The sequence below is a fragment of the Eulemur rufifrons genome, chromosome 19, assembly GCF_041146395.1.
Source record: "Eulemur rufifrons isolate Redbay chromosome 19, OSU_ERuf_1, whole genome shotgun sequence".
NCBI classification, from domain to species: domain Eukaryota; kingdom Metazoa; phylum Chordata; class Mammalia; order Primates; family Lemuridae; genus Eulemur; species Eulemur rufifrons.
This window is the reverse complement of record NC_091001.1, coordinates 83,498,392-83,519,958: the sequence shown is the minus strand read 5'-3', so window position 1 is coordinate 83,519,958 and position 21,567 is coordinate 83,498,392. Positions and strand designations below refer to the sequence as shown.

Sequence of the window (21,567 nt, the reverse complement as noted above, 5' to 3'; positions counted from 1 at the left end):
CTTGGCCCAGGTCTCTCACAGTATACGGAATACATCCTCACTAGGATACATCTAGATACAGTGCGAACATCTTTGTTTACAAAGACCATTACATTTTCATTAATCTTTGGACAATTTGAATAAATATGTACAGTAGTCTCTTAAGGAATGCTGGCTCTAGACTATATAGGCTATATTATGAAAAAGTTGAAGTTGTTATTACTACTCCAGACTCTTTTCCTCCCTCATGTGTGCCCTCATTTAGGTTAATCTGCCCTTTTCATATACCCAGTAATATCCCTATGAGATCTCCTTCTAGTCATTTATACTCTTGGGAAAATTTAAATTCTACTTATACTTTCTGAGGGAATTTATGATTTAAATTATGAAATGAAAGTATTTTGTTGCTTATTGATTGAGAGTTTTTTGTTATTTTGAAATAGCTTTTTTGAGATACAATTCACTCATTTAAAATACACAGTTCAGGGTTTTTAGTATATTCACAGAGTTGTGCAACCTTCACCACAGTCAATTTTAGAATATTTTTTTTGTCACCCCAAGAAGAAATCCTTATTCTTTAGAAGTCACTCACCATTTCCCCCATTCCTTGGCAACCACTAATCTACTTTCTGTTATAGATTTGTCTATTCTGGACATTTCTTATAAGTGGAATCACATACAACATGTGGTTCTTTTGTGACTGGCTTCTTTCACTTACTATGTTTTCAAGATTCATCTGTGTTGGAGCATATATCAGTATTTCATTCCTTTTTATCTGAACAGTATTCCATTGTATGGGTATATACCACATGAATCACTATCTGTTCATTGTTTGATGGACATGAGGGTTAGTTCCACTTTTTGGCTCGTATGAATAGTGCTGCTATTAATATAAACAATCTTACAAGATTTTGTATGGACGTAGGTTTTCATTTCTCTTGGATATATACTTAGGAGTGGAATTACTGGAATTAATTGGATCATACAATAATACTTTTTGAGTTTAACCTTTTGAGTAATTGCCGCATTGTTTTCCAAAGTGGCTATACTGTTTACATAATATAGCTGGCAGTGTATGAGGGTTTCAGTTTCCCCATATCCTCACCAGCACTTACTGTCTTTTTTTTTTTTTTTTTCTTTTGAGACAGAGTCTTGCTCTGTTGCTTGGACTAGAGTGCCGTGGTGTCAGCCTAGGTCACAGCAACCTCAAACTCGTGGGCTCAAGCAGTCCTCCTGCCTCAGCCTCCCGAGTAGCTGGGACTACAGGCATGTGTCACCACGCCCGGCTAGTTTTTTCTATTTTTAGTTGCCCAGCTAATTTCTTTCTATTTTTAGTAGAGACGGGGGTCTTGCTCTTGCTGGGGCTGGTTTCGAACTCCTGACCTCAAACAATCCTTCTGCCTCTGCCTCCCAGAGTGCTACGATTACAATCGTGAGCCACCACGCCCATGGGGCCTGTATGAAAGTTCTGATGCTCAAAATCTGATCAACATTTGGTGTTGCCTGACCTTATTTACATTTTTTGTTTATTTGAAGGATATGAAGTAGATTTTAATTTGCATGTCCCTAAATACTAGTGAGGCTGATCCATCTTCCCTCCCTTCCTACGAATAGAAGTTTGCCTATTCATATCTTTTTTGCATTTTTCTATTGGGTTGATGTCTTGTCTTATTGCTCTAGGCAATATTTACATATTTTTATGTGTTAATATCTTTTCTCAATTTTTGAGATATTTAAAATTTTTTACTTTTTGAAGTGGGAAGAATAGGATTTGAATTTGTGCCCTTGGAGTTTAACATTGTCCCTGACAAATTAGTCACTCAATAAATATAGAATGTATAAATATTTTGTGAAAATCTAAAAAATTGTTCTATTTTTAAAGAAATAATGTTACCTAAATTACATAACAAATGATCTCTAATTGTACAATTATGTTGTTAATTGTACCTTTATGGTACAGTAGTATATTGAATCTCCCATTGTTCTGACGCCCTAGGCACATTTGTAAATGGATTAGAAAGAGAGTTCTTACCAGTTTTTTCTTGGTCTGGTAGTCATTTAAAGTAGAGAGGATCTATTAGATCTTCCAGATACACTTAAATTCTAAGATAAAGATGTCCATATTCACATAATTCTCAGCCATAACACTTGACCTGTGATGGATGGCAGTTGTATAAAAAAAATACACATTTTATAGCCATTATGGAAAGTAGTATGAATGTTCCTTAAAATTTTAAAAATAGAGCCACTATATGATTCAACAGTCCCACTGGATATATATCCAAAAGATTTGAAATCAGTATGTTAAGAGATATGTACACTTCCATGTTCATTGTAGCATTATTTACAGTAGCAAAGATACGGAACCAACCTAAGTGTCTATCAGTAAATGAATGGATAAAGAAAATGAGTCATATATACACAATGGAATATTGTTCAGCCTTTAAAAAAAAAAAAAAGGAAATCCTGTCATTTGTGGCAACATGATGAACCTGGAGGGTGAGATAAGCCAGATGCAGAAGGATAAATACCACATGGTCTCACTTATGTGTGGAATCTAAAAAAAAGTTGAAATCAATGCAAACAGAGTAAAATGATAGTTACTAGAGGATTGGGGAGTGCGGGGGTGGGGAGAGATGTTGGTCAGAGGACACAAATTTTCATTTAGAAGGGAGGAATAAGTTCAGGAGATCTATTGTACAGCATGGTTTCTACAATGAATAAAAATATATTGTATACAAAAATATATTGTATCTACTAAGAATAGATTTTAAGTGTTCTTGCCACAGAAAAATAAGGATATATAATAATGCATATGTTAAATAACTTGATTTAACCATTCCACAGTGTCTGCGTATGTCAAAGTATCATTTTGTATACCATAAATACATACATTTTATGTCAATTAAAAAATAAAATTTAAAAATGTTAAATGAGGGGATAAAGAAGAATACAAGAACTGTTTACTTCTAAAAATATACGTATAAATTGTTATTCGAGTAGCAGTACCCATGAAATTCAACAAAGGGAATTCCCTCAGAAAGCAAGGTTTTGTTGTCCTTGTACTAAACTTATTTAATTCAGTCTTTTTCCACTTTCATTTTTATGTACATATAAAATAGTGTCCATTCTCATTTTTAAAAGAACTACATCCCACCTGCTTTCTAAATTAACATGATCCTGTTAAGGCTATTCTTTTTATTACTCTTGCCCTGCAAAAATCTTTAAATTTACTTGTGGTCCAATAACTCAGTTTTGTGTGACATACAGCATCAAATACAGTATGCCCATCAAATACAGTGAACCCTTGTACTGCACGGGTTTGAACTGCATGAGTCCATTGATACGTGGATTTTCTTTTGCTTCTGCCACCCCTAAGGCATGGAAATCAACTTTCTTTTTCCTTCTCAATGTGAAGACCTTTATGATGATCCAGTTCCAATTAATGAATAGTAAATATATTTTCTCTTCTTTGTGATTTTAATAACATTTCTTTAGCTTACTTTATTGTAGGAATACAGTATCTAATACATATACAAAATATTATATATGTGTTAATTGATTGTTATTGGTAAGGCTTCTGATCAGCAGTGGAATATTAATAGTTAAGTTTTGGGGTAGTCAAAGTTATACATTGATTTTTGACTGCACAGGGGATTGGTACTCCTAACCCCCACATTGTTTAAGGGTCAATTTAGTTTTAGGAATGAAATTTATGAATTTTGTTGATACAACTTGTGGTTGATTGATACACTTTCTCTGGGCCTCTTTTTCACCCTGCCTTTTTTTTTTTAATAGGCTAAAATATCTTGTAGTTAGAGTTTATTTAAAATTTAGTATTCAATGCCTATAATCATATCATTTGGGACATAGCTAAAAATCTTATAATTTAGAAGTTATATTTTTGCCCAATACTTTATAGGCTTACATCGTGAGCTCTTAAAGTAGAATCGCTTTAAAAAAAATTGTCATCAATATTTTTCTTTTAAGAGAAAAATAACTTGCTCCAGAGATCAGACTTTCATTCTTTTCTCTCCTGATAAAAATGGACTAACTTTCTTTGAGTCCCACTATTTTCTATATATCTACCAGAGCAACTGTTGTGTTGTACTTTATTATATTTATTTGTTTACATTTCTCTCTACCCCACTAATTATGCTTTCCAGGGTTGGAAACTGTTAATATCTTATTGCAAACCCTAACAGTGTATGGCATATAATTAGAAGGTCACTAAATGTTAAAAGTGATTATCAAATGAATAACATACATCTTCGTGTTGTTTGGCTCTTTCCTGCTAATGCCAATTTAGTCCATTTTAAACTTGGATTAAATGAAATTTAGTGAATAAATAATTAGTAAAATAATATCTCTTTCTGTTAATGCTTCAGAGACCAAGTTTCAGTAAAACTTTGATTAGATACCCAACCCTGAAAATCTTACTTATTCTTAAAAATTAAGGCAATCTAGATGTGGATTTAGCAGGCAGGCCTTTATTTTGGAACCTTAATGATTTTAGTAATAGCTAACATTTTATAGAACTCTTAGTTCTGTCAGTTTTACATGCACTTTAGTGATTTATCTAATTTCATTTTTTATAACTTTATATGTTAGGTGGTCTGAGCCTCACTTTAAAGATGGAGAAACTGAGACATGGAGAAATTAAGAAACTTGCTCAAGGTTATATAGTTAGTAAATGGTGAAGCCAGTTTTGAAATCCAGACAGTTTAAATTCAGCACTGTGCTCTTTAGTACTATATGCATATTAAATACATTTTTTGCTTATTACCCATGCACTTTGTATTCCAGGAACAATTTTGTTAATGAAAACTTATATGGTAGAGTATTTTTCTTAAAGCAAGACAGATACTATATTTTTTACCAATGGCTACTCATTCACCAGGAGACAGAGACAGAGAGAAAATGGGAGTGAATGAGTTCAGGGCTAAATATACACAAAGAGCAATGAGTTTGTCAGAGGCATTAGGAAGGGGGTAAGTAAAGTAGATTTTTTTCTTGGATGAGAAATATAAGCATTTTAGCTCATTTACTTATAAAAACAAGAAAAGGAAAAATCTAACAAAGATATTAATAATAAATCTAGAGACCTGGGTTGAGACCAGTACTACAAAAATATCTAACCTCTTCGTTGGTCTAAAGCTCTAAAACTGACAGCAGTAACAAAAATATACTTCATTTTGTACACATCTGGACAGAGAGATGGGAAGAGGGGAAAAGAAGGCAGGGAGATAGATAAATAGACAGATAGCCTCAAAATCCAGGTACAAGAAAGGAAAAGGAGATAATGAGAAAGAAGAAGCCAAAAAAGGAAGAAATTATTAAGGGAGGGAAGTAGGGTAGAGATGCCTATCTTTTTAATTATACAATCAGTGAAAATTGTTTCCTCCAGATCCCCCTTCCAGCTCCATGAAACTTCTAATATGGAGGGTTCTGTTCTTCTAAAGCAACCCCCAATCCTCCGCATGTCACCAAAGCAGTGGCGGTCTCTTTCTCACCCCTGTCTTTGCTGCTGATTCTAAAGTACAGCCCTAAAAAATCCACCACTGTTTGGAAAGTTACTGCTACCTGTGATGCTTTGCAGGTGTAAAGGAAAATGAAAAATAGCCTCTTCTCTACAGAGCTTTACAATCTAGATAGAAATTTTAAACGTAACGTTATTAATTAACAATATCCTGCAGTATTATGAGTCAGATGATAATAGACAATTCTACACTTACCACTCAGCTCAAGCTCCTTAACCAGCTCTTCTCAGCAGGTGACCTTGTCTCCTGCTTCACAGATAAAAGTTTAGGTAGAAAGATAAAAATATCTGTTCCTGCTCTCTTCTTCTTCCCTTCATTCTTAGATGAAAGTATGTCTCTTTTCAAGGCTTGTTCTTTGTCCTGTATTTTCTGTTTTAGTCCTTCACATCTTATCTAACACTAGAGCTCCGCTGCATGCCGTTTCATGTTAGTACAAATGACTCTGTTGGTTCCTTCCCCAAACCCTGTAAATACACTACTTTTTCATCTGAACAAAAACCCCACTAGCATCCTTCTATAACACACTCCTTACCCTTTGCCCCATTTTTCCTTTTTCCGTCTTCAACCAAATTCCTTAAGACTGCTTTACCTCCCAGTCTCACATCAGCACATTGCAGTCATGCTGCTGTTCCCATCATTCCATTGAAACTTCTCTCCTAAAGTTTCCCTAATGATGGCCAAAACAAATGGACCATTTTCATTCATCGTCTTTTGATATCTTCACAATCTGTGACGTTATATATTCTTTACTGAATCTATGACTACTTTTCTGACAGTTTTTATTCCGTCTTTTCTACTCGATAATCTTGGCCATATTCTTTTCTCACTCCATACCATCAATTCTCATGACTTCAGTTATCAGTCATGTCCTAATACAGTTCCCAAATGTAACCTCTAGTTCAGGCCTCTATTGCCCAAGCCTAGTTATACTTTTGTTACAGTGACCTCAAACTTAGCAGGTCCAAAACTGCCCATCATGCTGCTCCCTCATTCCCCGCTCTTTGTCATTTGTTCCCTATCTCAGTTAATGTTATCTAACCATTTACTCAATCATTCAAATAGAAATGTGGGATCCTCCACTTTTTATTCCCTCATCTAATCAATGACCATATTCCATCAATTCTGTCTTGAGTAACATCTCTTAAATCTGTCTTTTCGTTTCTAATTTCTGTGGGTAAATTTATGGCAGTAAAAATTTTTTTGATTCTCAGCATCTTGAAAAACTTTTATATATAATAGTAAAATACTTGAATGATGAACAGGCCTTTCGGAAAAGATAATTGACTATAGTAAAGAGAGAAGATGGTTCTTGAGCATAAAAACTAAGATGAGACTAGGACCCACAAGCTTTCTGGCCTGAAATCAGATTTTGATTTGAGAATAGAGGGATGCCCCAGGTAAAAATTAGAAGTGCTCTACACAAATGGGGGGGGGGACCTGATATACTTTGATGTGCAAGAGGAGCCTTTTTGTTAAGTACTAGTTAGCACGTTGTTTCACAACTTCTTGAAAGCCCATCTTGCCTTAGGAGCCTGTGAGCAGTCATTTAAATGGGCTACATTTATTGTAAAGAAGAGTAGTTGACACCTGAATTATAAAACTACAGTCTTACATTGTTCTGGCGATTGAAGAGAAATGTAACAGCATACAGTCTGCTTCCAAGCCTCTTACCTATCAATAGCAAGATTTGAATTCCTTCTGAGTCTGTCATGTTTGAAACATGTTGGAAACTCACCAGCCTACTTACCTCCTGTTAAGCTTTAAAGTAACTGTTATATTTTGATGAATCTGTACCAGGAATTAACAAAAGATAAGTACTTTCCTGAGCCTCACTTATAGAAGCACTCTTTTGATGGCTCCCTCTTTTCTGTACAGGATTTTTGTAAACATTAACCTGGATCATTTTGCTTCATTCCTGTCTTTTATCACCCTTGCTCTTAGTGTATCCTTATCTCAATCTCTTCATGTTCATAGTTCTTCACGTTCAGTTTGTTTTAGATTTCATCCGTTTTACAATATTTTTTGGTGTGTATGTTATAGCAGTCATGTTTCTCTTTTCCTTTAGGTTGGTTTAAATTTACTGTTCTTAAATATTATATAAAGCCTAAAACAGCAAACTTGAAGAGCAGAACTGCTGATAGCTTTGTTTTGACGCTTATCTCTACAAATTTATTCTTCAGTTAACTTTAGAAGTAGTTATAAAAGAATAAATATATGTTGCATTCAACATCACCTGATTTTACATGGTTTTGTAAGACCAAAGATATTTATAATTTGAATTCCCTTACACATTGACATTATTTGTAGGAATTGATAGTTTAAAACTGTATTATCTAACCAGGTATAAATTGTTTATTATTATATTAGTAGATAATAATACTTCGGCAGTTGTAATATTTTCAAATAATTTGGGAAATTAGTGCATTAAGAAAAATGACTGTCAGTTATATTCATTAACTTACTTAAAATTACTTAGTGAAATGGTTTTAATAAAGCACCATGGCCTTGATATTAAGGTTTTAAAAATCAATAAAAAGTGATAATTCCTTTAGGTTTGTTACAGTTCATGTGGATTTTAAATAAAAACAAAAGGAAAAAGGAAATATGACTTGCCCTGTTGCATACACATTGTTTATTTTATTTCCTACTAGAAAAAATACTCACTTTGGGGACTTTAAACTCTGTTACCTCCTTCAGTTTCTTTGTCTTCCTTTATAAATAAGTAGAAAACGTTAGTTCAGAGAGCAAAGGGGAAGATGAGCTATCTTAAGTTTTATTTGTGCCAACATAGAAGTGCTTTGTGGTAGGCCATCTGGACTGAGAGGATTTCCTCAGAATGTAAAGTATGTTGTGAGATTTAGAGAGCTGGGATTCGCCTTGGAACTATCTGGGAAGGCAGCAGGAAATGTAGACAGAAATGGTTTATGTCGCTTGTAATGTAGGTGGCAAGAATGGAAGACAGCTTGCCTGGTCTCTCTTGTTTCAGTGTGTGGTTGCTCTACACTTACAACTTTTGTAGGAGTTCAGACCTGTCTCACAGACTTTATTACTTGTGACAAAAGAAGTCTGAGGACTTGAGAATGAATCTGGATCCCCTACTTTCCCTCCACCCCCCCTTAAATATATGTGTCAATAATGCCATAAACATTTGCCTACAAACTTTTACAGAGTACTTACTACTCACAAAATAAATCTATTCCTGTTGAGAGGGCAGAGTGGCCTTTGCTCAACTTGTTCTCCTCCCCTCAAAAGAGATGGTCATGTATATGATATATGTTATTCTTTTTTTTTTTATTATTTCTTTTTTTTTATTCTTATTTCAGCATATTGTGGGGGTACAAAAGTTTAGGTTACGTATATTGCCCCTGCCCCCCACCCCCCGATACATGTTATTCTTAAGGGGAAAAAAATAAAAACAGCTTTCAATGGAAAATAATTAAAAAGCACCTCTCTTAAATAATAGTAAATCAGAGATTGTGTAATTAAACTTGGCTTTTGCTTCTGTGAAGTCTAACCCAAAACAGAATTATCTGAATATCTGTTTTTAATTCTGTGTTAAATTAAGACTTTGAATTGAAAAAAAATAATTTTAATTATAAATGAATTCTAGTGATAGAAGGAAGTAAAGTTGTTCCTTGGAAGTACAGTAGCAAAATGACTTCTTGTTTTCTTTTACTTAACACAACTTCTCCTATAATTTAATCTAGTAGATGAATTTTGAGTAAGAATATCTTACAAGGAAAAACAAACTTAATATGTAAAAATAGAAAATAAGTTAACAACATTATTTATTTCATTGAGGCCAGAAATGAGATAGTCTTAATTCTGTATAATCATATTGCTAACTGAAGTTAATTAGTGTTGTTGTTTACTAAAGAAATAAAATGCCCAAGTTTTAACAGTAAAAATACCTTATTTACTTATTTTAATATTTTAGTCTTTTAAAATTGACACATAATCATTGTGTATATTTATGGGGTACAGTGTGATGTTTTGATACTAAAATGCCTTATTTAGTTAAAACTTCTTTGAGAGAAAATTTTTACTTTTGGAAGTAGACTCTTAAGATAAAAAAGAAACATTAATTCCTGCAGAAATATAAACACATCTCCATATGTGCTGCTGTGTTTTTATGAATGTTTTCTTATAGTTTAGTTCCAAAAATAAATTTTAGTTGTTATAGAACACATAGTGCATTGATATCTTGATATGGTACTTAAATATTTCTCTTTATGCAGCAATATTTGAAGACAATTCCAGTTTAGAACAAAACAATAAAAATAGTTTAAGTTGCAAAATGCTTTCTGACATGAATTCACTAATGTGATAAATGAATTGTAGACTTTGTTTTGTTTTTTAAGAAGTAATGTTTACAGGCTAGATCTTCCTTTGTATTGATTTTTGTGTGTCTAATTAGCTTTTGGATATTCCTTTTGAATATTATATTCCTCTTGAATATTATAATATTTATACTTTTACAGAAATATTTTTATTCACCAGGCATAAAAATTAACCAAACTTGAAGTGAAAATTTAGGTACATTGCTATTTAGGTTTATACCACAGTGTAAATTTGCTTTGCTTTTTTTTAATTGAAAAAAATCAAATTTTGTTTGCAAAGTTTTTTTTTTTTTTTCGGTAAAAAATCCATCTAAAATAGGAGTACAAGGAAGGAAAAACCCTCTGAAATCCCACTTCTGAGAGATTTATCTCTAATCTCTCAATATATTTGTATGTGTGTATATACTTATGGATATACAGTTCTGCACAGGTAGAACTACAGTAGCAGTGTTACTCTGCATTTTTTTCTCTCCAACGTATGTTGTTAAGCCTGCTAAACTTACTTGTTTGTAATTATAAATATATACCCTCTTTTTAAAGAGCTACATAACATACCATAGGATAACCTTTTATTTAATCATTTCCTTACTGATAATCCTTTAGGCTAGTGACATTAAAAAAAAAAAAAAACTATACATGGTGCATTGTTACTGGTTTCTCGTGGTTCTTCACCCATATTAGCTCCTCTAATCGTCTGCCATTCCCATTCTACCAAATAAGGCCTACCCAGTGTCTCAATATAAGTGCTTTAGGAAGGGGAGATTAGAGACCATTGTAAATTTTTATTATAATTAAATATTTGTTCTTGGGATAGTATATCTCACGCCATGTACCTTTTTGAGATGAAGGACTTTTCTTCGTGGGTTCATAGATAACATTCTTAGGGTTATACCATTACCCCTCAAAACTATCATAAAGACCATCTGGGGCTTTTTATGCCACAAAGCCCTAGGGGTCTTTGGAAGTATAACTTTTTTATCTGTCTTGAAATTTAATTTGCAAAAATGAGATTCATTGTTCTCCAGAAAATAAAGTGAGTAAATCAGTTACATAGGTTAGTCATCATATCCCCCATCCACTTTTACAGAAGAGAAAAATCACCCAACTTTCCTCCCCCCCAAAAGTATAATACAGTATATATTTTAATTATATAGATGTTCCATTGTTTGTGTGTGCCTGCATATCCTATTTTCTGCCTTAAAACCATCAGAAGTAACTATTGTCATAAATTTTTTTCTATATTCTTCTCTTGTGGGTTTTTTAATAGTTTTATTCTAAATATTATATTATTTACTTCCATATGTTTTTGAACTGTATATAAATTTCTCTTGATTTGCTTTTTATACTCATTCTTTTCCTAAGAGTCATGCATGATGTTGCATGTAGCCATAGTGTATTTTTACCATTTTATAGTATTCTGTTGATTGTTTATATCATAATTAATTTAGTCATTTTATAGTTAGGTTGCTTTAGTTTGTTTCTCTAATGAACTATGCTGCTGTGAATATTCTTGAACATGTCTTTTGGTGTATGTCTGTAAGAGTTTCTCTAGAGGGCCGGGCGCGGTGGCTCACGCATACAATCCTAGCTCTCTGGGAGGCCGAGGTGGGTGGATCGTTTGAGCTCAGGAGTTCGAGACCAGTCTGAGCAAAAGCGAGACCCTGTCTCTACTAAAAAAATAGAAGGAAATTATATTGACAACTAAAAATATATAGAGAAAAAATTAGCCGGGCATGGTGGCGCATGCCTGTAGTCCCAGCTACTCGGGAGGCTGAGGCAGAAGGATCGCTTGAGCCCAGGAGTTTGAGGTTGCTGTGAGCTAGGCTGACGCCACGGCACTCTAGCCTGGGCAACAGAGTGAGACTCTGTCTCAAAAAAAGAAAAAAAAAAAAAAAGAGTTTCTCTAGAGCAGAGATTGGGAGACCAGTCACAGAGCTGGTAAGTAGCAAACAGTTTTACTCAGTCAGTGTAACACCAGAGTTAACGCACTATTCTACCACAGCTTTTGTCTGATTCTCAAAGAGATTCATGCCCCTGAAAGGTTAAGAGACAAGATTTTAGACAGAAATTACAGAATTTTAGAGCTATAAGGAACTGTGGAGATCAACTACTATGCTCCTTTACATCTCCATGATTGCTGTTGCCTTAGCTAGAGTGACCCTGTAATTGATCAGCTAAACTAGGGAACTTGGGAGTGAAAGAGGAGGTGTTACGATAATATTTATACTGAGATCACAGACATATTTGTCCTGGACAAATTGAGACACATGGATGCCTTAATCCTAGCCTAGGCCACCATCACTTTTCACATGGATTACTGCAGTAGCCTCCAATCTATTCTCACACAGCAACCAAAATGATCTTTTTAAAACAGAAGGCTGATTATATTACTTAATAGCTTAAACCTCTTCAGTGGCTTTGTGAAAGGATATTTGGTCTCATGTGATTATTAGAATGTGGCATGAAATAGAATAAAGGGCACTTAAATTGTGCTTGAGTCTTAGATATCAAGACCAGTTTGGTGACCTTGGGCAAGCTATTTAATTTCTTGAGCTGCTTCCTCAAATATAAAATATAGTGTGAGGAAGGGGGTGAGATAATAAATATGAGAGGTACAATGTAAATACAGGGTACTGTTAATAGTTAACTTTGTACTTGTTATGCCCTTTGAAAAATTGTGTGTCCTATCATAGTATCTGTCAGGTTGTGGTAGGATTTTTACAAGCTGAACCACCTTTCATATGACTATCCAAGTTTCACAAAATAAAAACCTTAGTCATTTAAAAAAAAAATCAAAGTTCATATAGGTTAAATGACTTGCCAAAGATAAAAGTTAGTTATCAAGTTGGTACTAAAACCCAGGACTGTAACCTTGGCATTATAGTCTGATAATCTTTCCACTAGGCTCTGCTGCCTTCCCAAAATAACTAAGTAGGTTACAAGTTTATAAAATCATATAAATATTTAATCTGTGATTATAATTTAAAGATATAGCTCATCCTTCATAAAATGAGAACAATTTAGAAAGGCATATTCATATAGTTTATTGGCTTAATCAGGACCTCTGGCTTACAAGTAATGGCTTGCAAAAAGTGAATTTATTAGGTTACGTAATTAGCTGGAAAAAATGTTAAAGTAACTCTGAGAATTGAAAGTCTAGGCTTCAGAGATTAGAACTGGAACTCAGGGTAGTCATAACTCTCTTTATTACTGACAGCCCTAGGGCTACATCCTTATAGCTAAAGAACCAAGGAGGAGGATGGGCCTCTGTCTCTGAGAAATTTGGAAGGACTGCATTTGGCCTAACCTGTATCTTATGGCTAATCCTGTGGTAGTATTAGATTGAACCATATGAAATTGCTAATAGTCATATTTATACCAGCTAAAAAGGCCATTTTATATGGTTCAACCTAATAGTGTGGTGTGGTTGAGGGGAGAATGAGGTATCGTAGATTGAGAGCCCTATTAGGACCTAAAAATTGATGGAATTCCACTAAAGGAAAGAGCTGCTATTCTTTCTATTGGAAGAAGGAGAAAAGGAAAGCATTCTGGGCAGAAATAATCATGACCATAGTCTAACACTGACAGAGAGTATGGGTCAGCTAGAATTCAGCTAGTCCATCATGGAAATGAAAAAGACTTCAAATGTAAAAAATTCTAAGATAAGAGACTGAATTGTTCTTACCAGTCCTTTTCTTAATTATCACAGAGTTTGATACATTGGCCTTTATATAACAAATGTGCCCCAAGCTCTCAAATTAAACCTTCTGTACTTTGTACATGTTCTGGCACCTTCCTCATAACAATCCTATTTAAAGATAAAGAAGTTAAGGCTCAAAGAGCTAAAATAACTTGCCTAAGATTATGTAACTAATTAATATGGAACCAGAATTTGATGTCTAAATTAAAGATAAAACCCAACTTTTCCTTCAATACCAGTCCTCAAAGATTGTCAGTGAAATACCAATAAAGGCAGAAGAGAGTACATGTATATATCTGCTTGGGAGGTCTGTTGCTTATGTAATCTTAACTATGAATATTGTTTACCGTGCCATAATGTAATGGTGAGAGCTTTGGTTTTTAAATGCTGAGGCTGCTATTTTGTTTTGTAAAATTCAAACTTTGAATTAAATTGTTTAGCAAGATCCATGGCACATTATCTCAGTATGAGGAAAAAAAGGTACACTCTGCCTTGTCTGAATGACTGACCCAGTTTAAATTATCTTACTCTGGTCCAAACAGCTCTTATGTTAGAATCTAAAATATCCCCTCAGTGTAAGCCAAGGGTGTTTTTTACAGTTATTAATATTTCCCCCTGAATGTCCCTGCTTATAGTGAATTAACCAATAGCAGTTGATCTCTCCATATGTTTGAATTCTGACTGACCCAATGAATAGAATAGTTTGTAATTACTGTGTTACAGCTAAACCTTATTTAAATGGTCTTTTTGTTGTTGTTATATACCTAAAGCAAATATTAGGTATGTACTTCATAAAAACTATACCTTTTTAAAGAGAGATTGAGGTGTTAGGTGGAGAGAAGCAGCAGCAAAAAGTCTTTTGCTAATGACATAGCAGTATTGCCCTTTGTGGGAGTTGGGAGAGTATGATAGTAAAGGCAGAAGTAAAGCGTACTTTCTCATCATTGCTGATGAAGGCGATGGGCTCCCTATCTGATACATGAAGCAAAACAGAAGTGATTTGTATTCCTTTTTTATTTTTGTAGAGAATTATGATAATATTATGGTCATTAAGAAGGATACTTTGAATGGTTTGCTCTCTTGCAAGTTTTCAGATGTCCACAAAGTGATATATTTAGGGAACATTTTGGTGAGAAAACCTATTGAGGTGATGATACAAAAATAGGGAAAATGTGACCATGCGTAAAATTTTCATCATTTTAATTATTTGTCAAATTTATTAGCTTTTATTATTTTAAATTATTTAAAAATAGCTATGAAAATCTTTGTAGAAGTTATTCTGTGTAAACATAATGGGGTGCTATGGGGGGGTTTTGTGGAGTTTTTTCCCTCATCTTATCTGGTTTGGTTTTTCTTACTAGAAAGATTCTTTCTCAAGAAGTTTACTTTAAAAATATTCCATATTTTCTTTATTTTATAGACGATAGTATTTCTGCTGCAAGTACTTCTGATGTTCAAGATCGGCTCTCAGCTCTTGAGTTACGAGTTCAACAACAAGAAGATGAAATCACTGTGTTAAAGGCAGCTTTGGCTGATGTTTTGAGGCGTCTCGCTATTTCTGAAGATCATGTGGCCTCGGTGAAAAAATCAGTCCCAGGTAAAGATAATTAAATGTGTTGTAAAGTAGGAAGAGTCTTGCATTTTGATACATTTTCTTTGAAAATTGAAATTGGGAATATAAAACTAGTTTCTTGTTTGCATTATGTGCAATTTTAGTTTGTTTTTTATTACCTTTTTCTTTATTCCTAAATCTGAAAGTTTATTTATTATTATTTTAAATTGGGAATTTCTGTGTAATATCATTGATTGCACTTACAGGCTTTTATGTCATAGTATTTGTGTTAAGTTAGTATCTTCCTACTAGGTAATAAATTTACTGAGGGTAGGAACTGAATCTTCTTTTTTTGTCTCCCATTGTATCTTGAACATAGCAGGTAGGTGCTCATATTTTTTAAATCGATCCTATTATCAATACAGAAACACAATTTAAATCATTATAGTTTAAATAGCTTATTCTGAACCCTCTGTGGTCATTAGTAGAATACTAAAAAAATTAATTTAGGCCCTGAAACTTACTGCCAGCCCCAGTACAATTGGAATATTAATTTCCAGACATTGTGAATTCTCAAGGTTGAGAGAAACAGTGATAGGGACTCTTGCTCAGAGTTTGGAACAGATGTAGCGTGGCCTTTCCCTTCCTTCAACCAGTGAGAAAGAATTTTAAATTCTTTCACATTAATCAAGCATGTGAACGTATTAACTGTTTTCTTGGTAGAGTAGATGGAGATAGGCATGATTGTCCCCATTTTGTCAGTGGAAAAAGTGAAGATGTTCATTGACTTACCTCCCTACTACAATAAGTCGATGGAAATTGTTACCCTAGGGAGGAGTCTTACATAACTTCCAAATTCTAGCTAGATAGGAGATAGTGCAGTTAACCAACATATGAGAAAAGTTTTGGAAGAAAGATTATGAATTCAGTTTCTAAATATTGAGTTTGGGGTATATATGGCATATAGATAGATACATATAAATAGCTGAATTACAGGTCTAGTGCTCATGTTAGTCTTGGCTAGCAATAAGAATTTGGGAATGTTCGGCTTATGGATGATGGGTGAAGCCATTGAAAGAGGATGTAAAATGAGAAGGCAGACCAGGATAGTTCCATTGGGAGCTCCAGCATTTCAGCGTAGCAAAGAAAGAGTGATTCATGTTGCCAGCTGCTACAGAGAGGTCAAATAAAACAAAGACTGAGAGGTGGCCATTGGATTTGGCACTTACGAGAATATTAGAAACCTCGCCGAAGCAATTTTAGTGGAGTGATAGGATTGCAAATCAAATTCCAGTATTTTGAGAAGCAGCAATGGAGAAGAATTATGGAATTGAGAGCAACAAATTATAACCAGTCTTTCGAAAAATTTGCCTGAAGGGAATGATGGTAGTAGCTGGAAGAGGATGCTAAATTGAAGGCTCATTATAATTTTTTTTAAATTTATATATTTTAACATGTTATAGACTTGAACAAAAAGATACGTTGAGGACAAAAAGACAGCAGAGGGGAAAATGATATGGGGAAGCGGGGTGGTAATTGAGGCAAGTTTCCTGAGAGTTTGAGAAGAGATCTTAGAGCAGTTGCGAAACTATTAGTCTTAAACAGAAAGAAGCCTACTGCTTCTGAGATAGAATGGAAAGATAAAACTGAGTTAGACATACATTCACAGTTGTCAGGGCTGGAATTTTCAATCCTTATCACTTTCTCTGCAGGAGGCAGTGATACCCTTTAAGAGAGTAACACAGGTCTGAGTGGTAAAGAAAAAAAAAAAAAGGAATAAATGGTTGGAATAATTAGAGTGGAGAATGGTAGGCCATGGGTATATGAAAAAATGCTCAGTGACCCTGAACGTATTACAGAGGTGGGAAACTTTGGGGGTGGAGGGGAGGGTGGGTATCATTCTGCCTGATTTTGTGATTCCCACTCTTTGACCTCTCACCCTGAAGCACTCTGGGTCTACATGTTAACAGTGGAGAGTTAGAAGGAAAGATTGATCTTTTTCATTAGTGATAGTGAGATAAATGTATTGATGACAAGGAATGAGGGACTTGAGAGTTTGGCAAAACACTTGCTAGAAACCACTTTGGCCAATAATGTTATATTGTGGTTTTTTAATTTTTTTGAGAACCAACTTTGAGGACTCCCTAGATCAAGCCAGGAAAAAAATTTATTTGGTTATAAATTGATTTTTATAAGAGGATTTAGTCTTTAAAAACATTAAAATTTTTTTATTATGCTAAAACAACAGTACATTATAATCTTGTATTAAGTGAAAAAATTTAAAGAATGTTCTTTTGCGTTTTTTATTTACGGAGATATTTCTTTAAAGAAAACTCTGAAATATTTAAGGGAAATTTAGAGACTGCTTTTTTTATAATTAGGCAGATATATTTTGTATGACACATCAGTTACTTAGCACCTACCTCTGAAATTGTCATGAAATATAAATACAATTAACAAGCTATAATACTGTTCTCCAGGGGCATATGTATTTTTTTTTTTATAAGTTGTCCTCTCTGGTCCTTTTCTAATTGTCCTTATTCATAATTCCTTTGTTTCTAAAATGAGTCTAGGATCAGTTTTGTTAATGGTTCTTTAGTGCAGAATTACCCACTTCTGGAGCTGTGGAGCCACTGTAGCTTCTACATTGGAACTTTTTCTTTTCACATAATACCAACTCGTAATTCTTATTAATAACATTAATTAGAGAGGTACTAAGTTTATTTCAATTGATTCTAAAATTCCACTTCATAAGTTTACTTTGTCTGATATATTCTTATAACATGCTAATGTGGTTACATTCTGAAATGGGGTCCATTACTGATTGATTATTCTTTCAGTTACTTTTTTTAAGTGGTTTTTTTGTTACATGGATGAATTGTATAATGGTGAAATCAGAGGTTTTAGTGAACCTATCACTCAAATAATGGACATTGTACTTGGTATGTATTTTTTGATCCCTCACCCCACTCCCACCCTCCTCCCTCTGAGTCTCCAAAGTCCTAAATTATACCGCTCTGTGTGACCATGTATACCCATCATTTAGCTCCCACATATAACCGAGTATATGTGGCATTTGTTTTTCCGTTCCTGAGATACTTCACTTAGGATAATGACTGACTTCCAGTTCTATCCAAGTTGTTATGAAAGACATTATTTCATTCTTCTTTGTGGCTGAGTAGTATTCCACTTTAAGTTACTTTGTTACTTGGACAACAGGCAGTGGCAGTCTATAAAATGGATTGATGGGATTATTGATTATATAATCATTTAGGGAAATAATTATAGATGAGTATAATTCCTTGTCAAGAATTACTCTATATCCCTTTACTAGAAAAGCTTGCCTGACTGATTATGTTTTCCAGTATTGATGCTAAAGCATCAAGAGAAATAAATATTTAAAGTATCATAATTTTGTTCTGGCAACTCTAAACAGCTTTATCTTAGAGTTTATATACAGTATACTGTGGAAAGTAATTGGAAAAAATATTAAAGGATTTTACACTATTGTCATTTGTGATAGCCTAAAATAGATCAACTATCAGTTTTAACATTAAACAAGATTAATATATTAATGGTATGAAAATTTGGAATAAACATGTTATACAAACTATTTTCAGATAAGTGAAGTTTTTCATAAAATGCTTCTTAAAAATGAAATTATTTTATAGGGATTTGTGTTTTTCTTCCCTCATTTAAAAAGTAAAATCATTTATATTAATAATACTGTGGACAGTTTTATCACATGAATTTTTTTAGCCTCCAGTGTTTACTTTCGCATGAATTAGTGACAGGACAATGATCACTATCATCTTCTTAAAGTATTTACATTTTTTAGAGGATTTTTCTTTAGAAGTCAGACTAAACTCCTGTGTATAAATAGGATGGAACCCTTTTATGAAGCTATGGATAAAAGGATAGGTCAACTTCCCTTTTGCTGAAGACAACTATTAATATAGTTTTGCTAGATGGTGATACGAGGGGACATGACTTGGCTTCTGTATGGCTAAAACTAGATGTTAATGATATGTGTTAAGGACTTAATTCTGGTATGTCACTTCATAGTAGTATTGTCATTCAGTAAATGCCAAAATCAGAAACACACTTAACTAGTCATTTTGGTTGTCTTCTTTTAGTTTATCTTCTACAGTGTGCCAGCAGTATTTAAAGCTAAGCCCCATTTTTTCTTGAGTATATTATGCCAGACACTTAAATGAGGTAGAAAGTTTCCCCATTAGTTTTTAAGGAGGCCAGTCATTTAAATTTCTCATATACCTTCTCCTCTGTCAGAGAATTCTTTCCTTTTGACAGCATATGTTCATAATATATGCACCAGTTGCAACTGAATCCTTGCCAAAAGAAAAAAAATTACCTGTACTTTGGAGCAAAAGGGAAGGCCCAGGGAACACTTTGGCAGTTTTAACTGCCAGGAAGACAAATTATGTCACAGCTGGTACCTGGGAAACCCATTAGGACCTCTTGGGGTGACCAAATGAATGTAATTTGAGAATACAGTCCAGTGGCATTATGTGAAGACAAGCTGTTAGTACACAATGATACAGCAGTAAAAAAAGTCAAATTTATCTGAAGGTGGCAGTCAGTCATATAAATCAGGAAACTGCTGGTTAAACCAAAGTATGAAGCATTGTGATCGCCACTTGAGTAATAAAAGAACCCAGAAGCAAAATTGAAATGTAGGGGTCAATTCTCCAAAAGAAATATTCTTAATTTTGGAAAATGCTGGGGTACTGTAAAGGCACCAATCTATATCATTTGGCTTCCGCTCCAAATACCATTTGAGAGAAGGCAAAGATCGTCATAGGTTTGCTGTAAATGTTGTTGGTAAGTAAATTACATTCATCAGGTTGGCAAAATATGAATTTCCTTGGAGGGGGCTCTTACACTAAAATGACTGATGATTGTGGTAGGAGATGAGGGAGTGTCTAATTTTGACAATACTCACTTATAAGTTGCTCTTTGTGTGTATAAGTAGAGTCATGCATCACTTATTGACAGGGATACGTTCTGAGAAATGCATCGTTACGCAATTGCATCATTTGAACATCATGGAGTGTGCTTATACAAATCCATAGGTATAGCCTCCTGTATACCTAGGCTGGATATTGCTCCTAGGCTACAAATCTGTACAGCATGTTACTGTACGGAATACTGTAGGCAATTGCAACACAGTGGTAAGTATTTGCATATCTAAACATAGAAAAGGTATAGTAAAAATATGGTAGTATAATTTTATGGGACCACCGTCATGTATGTGGTCCATCATGCACCGAAACATCACATACAGCATGACTGTATATTAGTGGAAATTGCCTCAGACCAGGCAGCAATTACTATTTACAGAGTGCCGTTTTTCTTTGAGAGTCAAATGCTTCTTTGTCATTTCTATTCAAAATATACTTTTAAAAAACTAGTGGCCAGGAGTTGAAAGGACTAAGGGTACATCTTCCTATGAGAGCAGAGGAAAGGAGAAATGTACAGATAATATTAATAATTCCAAATTGAGAAGATAAAATTTAATGGAGTAAATGTAGTCCTCAGTCTTCTCAAAGAATGAAGGAAGGTAATCAACAGATTGGGAAAAGTGGCAAGGAGTTTGAAAATGAAGAGAGTGGAAGAGGTATACAGTTGGAGCCATATAGGGCATGTGATAGAGAATCTGAGATTGGTAAAAGATTTTAAGTATCAACCAGAGTTCTTCCTCCATGGGCCATCTTTACCTTTCTCCTGATCAAAATTTTACCCATCCTTCAAGGCCTCAGAAATTATTTCCTAAAATTATCATTCTATTTTTTGTCTCTTTAACTAATCTTTCTTTTCTTCTAACCTTTTTTCAAACTTTCCCTTTTCCATGGCTACAACTGTCTGCTTTGGCCAAACACTCAGAAAGTTATTCTCTGATGTTAGGTGATGTTATTGCAAATCAAAAGCACCTAAACTAAATGGTACCCTGTAGGAGGGAGAAAGTGGGGATGTATTCAGGAAGGGTTATGTAGGGACCTCAGCTCCAATGATAAATACATATATGATTCAAAAACTAGGATTTCACTTCTGGTAATGGCTGAATAATCTCTCTTATTTTTCTTTCACTATAAACTTCCCAGCAGTTCTTACAGAATGGGGTAATTTGAACAGGATTAGAAGACTTCTGCAAAGTTTCAGTTGATCCATTTTTAATTTTTTTCTTCACAGTAGCATTTTAAGTCATGTTTAGTTAAAGGCTTTAGGGGGTGGCTCAGTCTTCGTAAGAATATATTCGTATTCAGTAGATGATATTTCATAATCAATAACAAACTTAACCATAAAATTAAAGTTGCTGAGGAAGGAATCACAGCAGTCACGTCAGTATCAATATGAAATGTCAATTTAGGTTTGTAATTGCTAGAAATTGAAGTTGGTGTGACATTTGAAGCATTGGTAAAAAGAATGATAAAGATG

At 34.1% G+C, this 21,567-nt stretch overlaps 2 protein-coding genes across 2 annotated transcripts in view; one reads left to right on the top strand and one right to left on the bottom strand.

The window, feature by feature from the left end:
• LOC138399822 (large ribosomal subunit protein eL39-like) overlaps window positions 1–21,567 on the bottom strand; it is a 196,972-nt gene that overhangs the window by 14,510 nt on the left and 160,895 nt on the right. The gene's annotated exons all lie outside the window — the stretch shown is intronic.
• EML4 (EMAP like 4) overlaps window positions 1–21,567 on the top strand; it is a 150,258-nt gene that overhangs the window by 55,648 nt on the left and 73,043 nt on the right. The window contains exon 2 of the mRNA XM_069494487.1: window positions 14,980–15,156. Coding sequence (XP_069350588.1) covers window positions 14,980–15,156 — 177 coding nt within the window. The remainder of the gene's footprint in view (window positions 1–14,979; window positions 15,157–21,567) is intronic.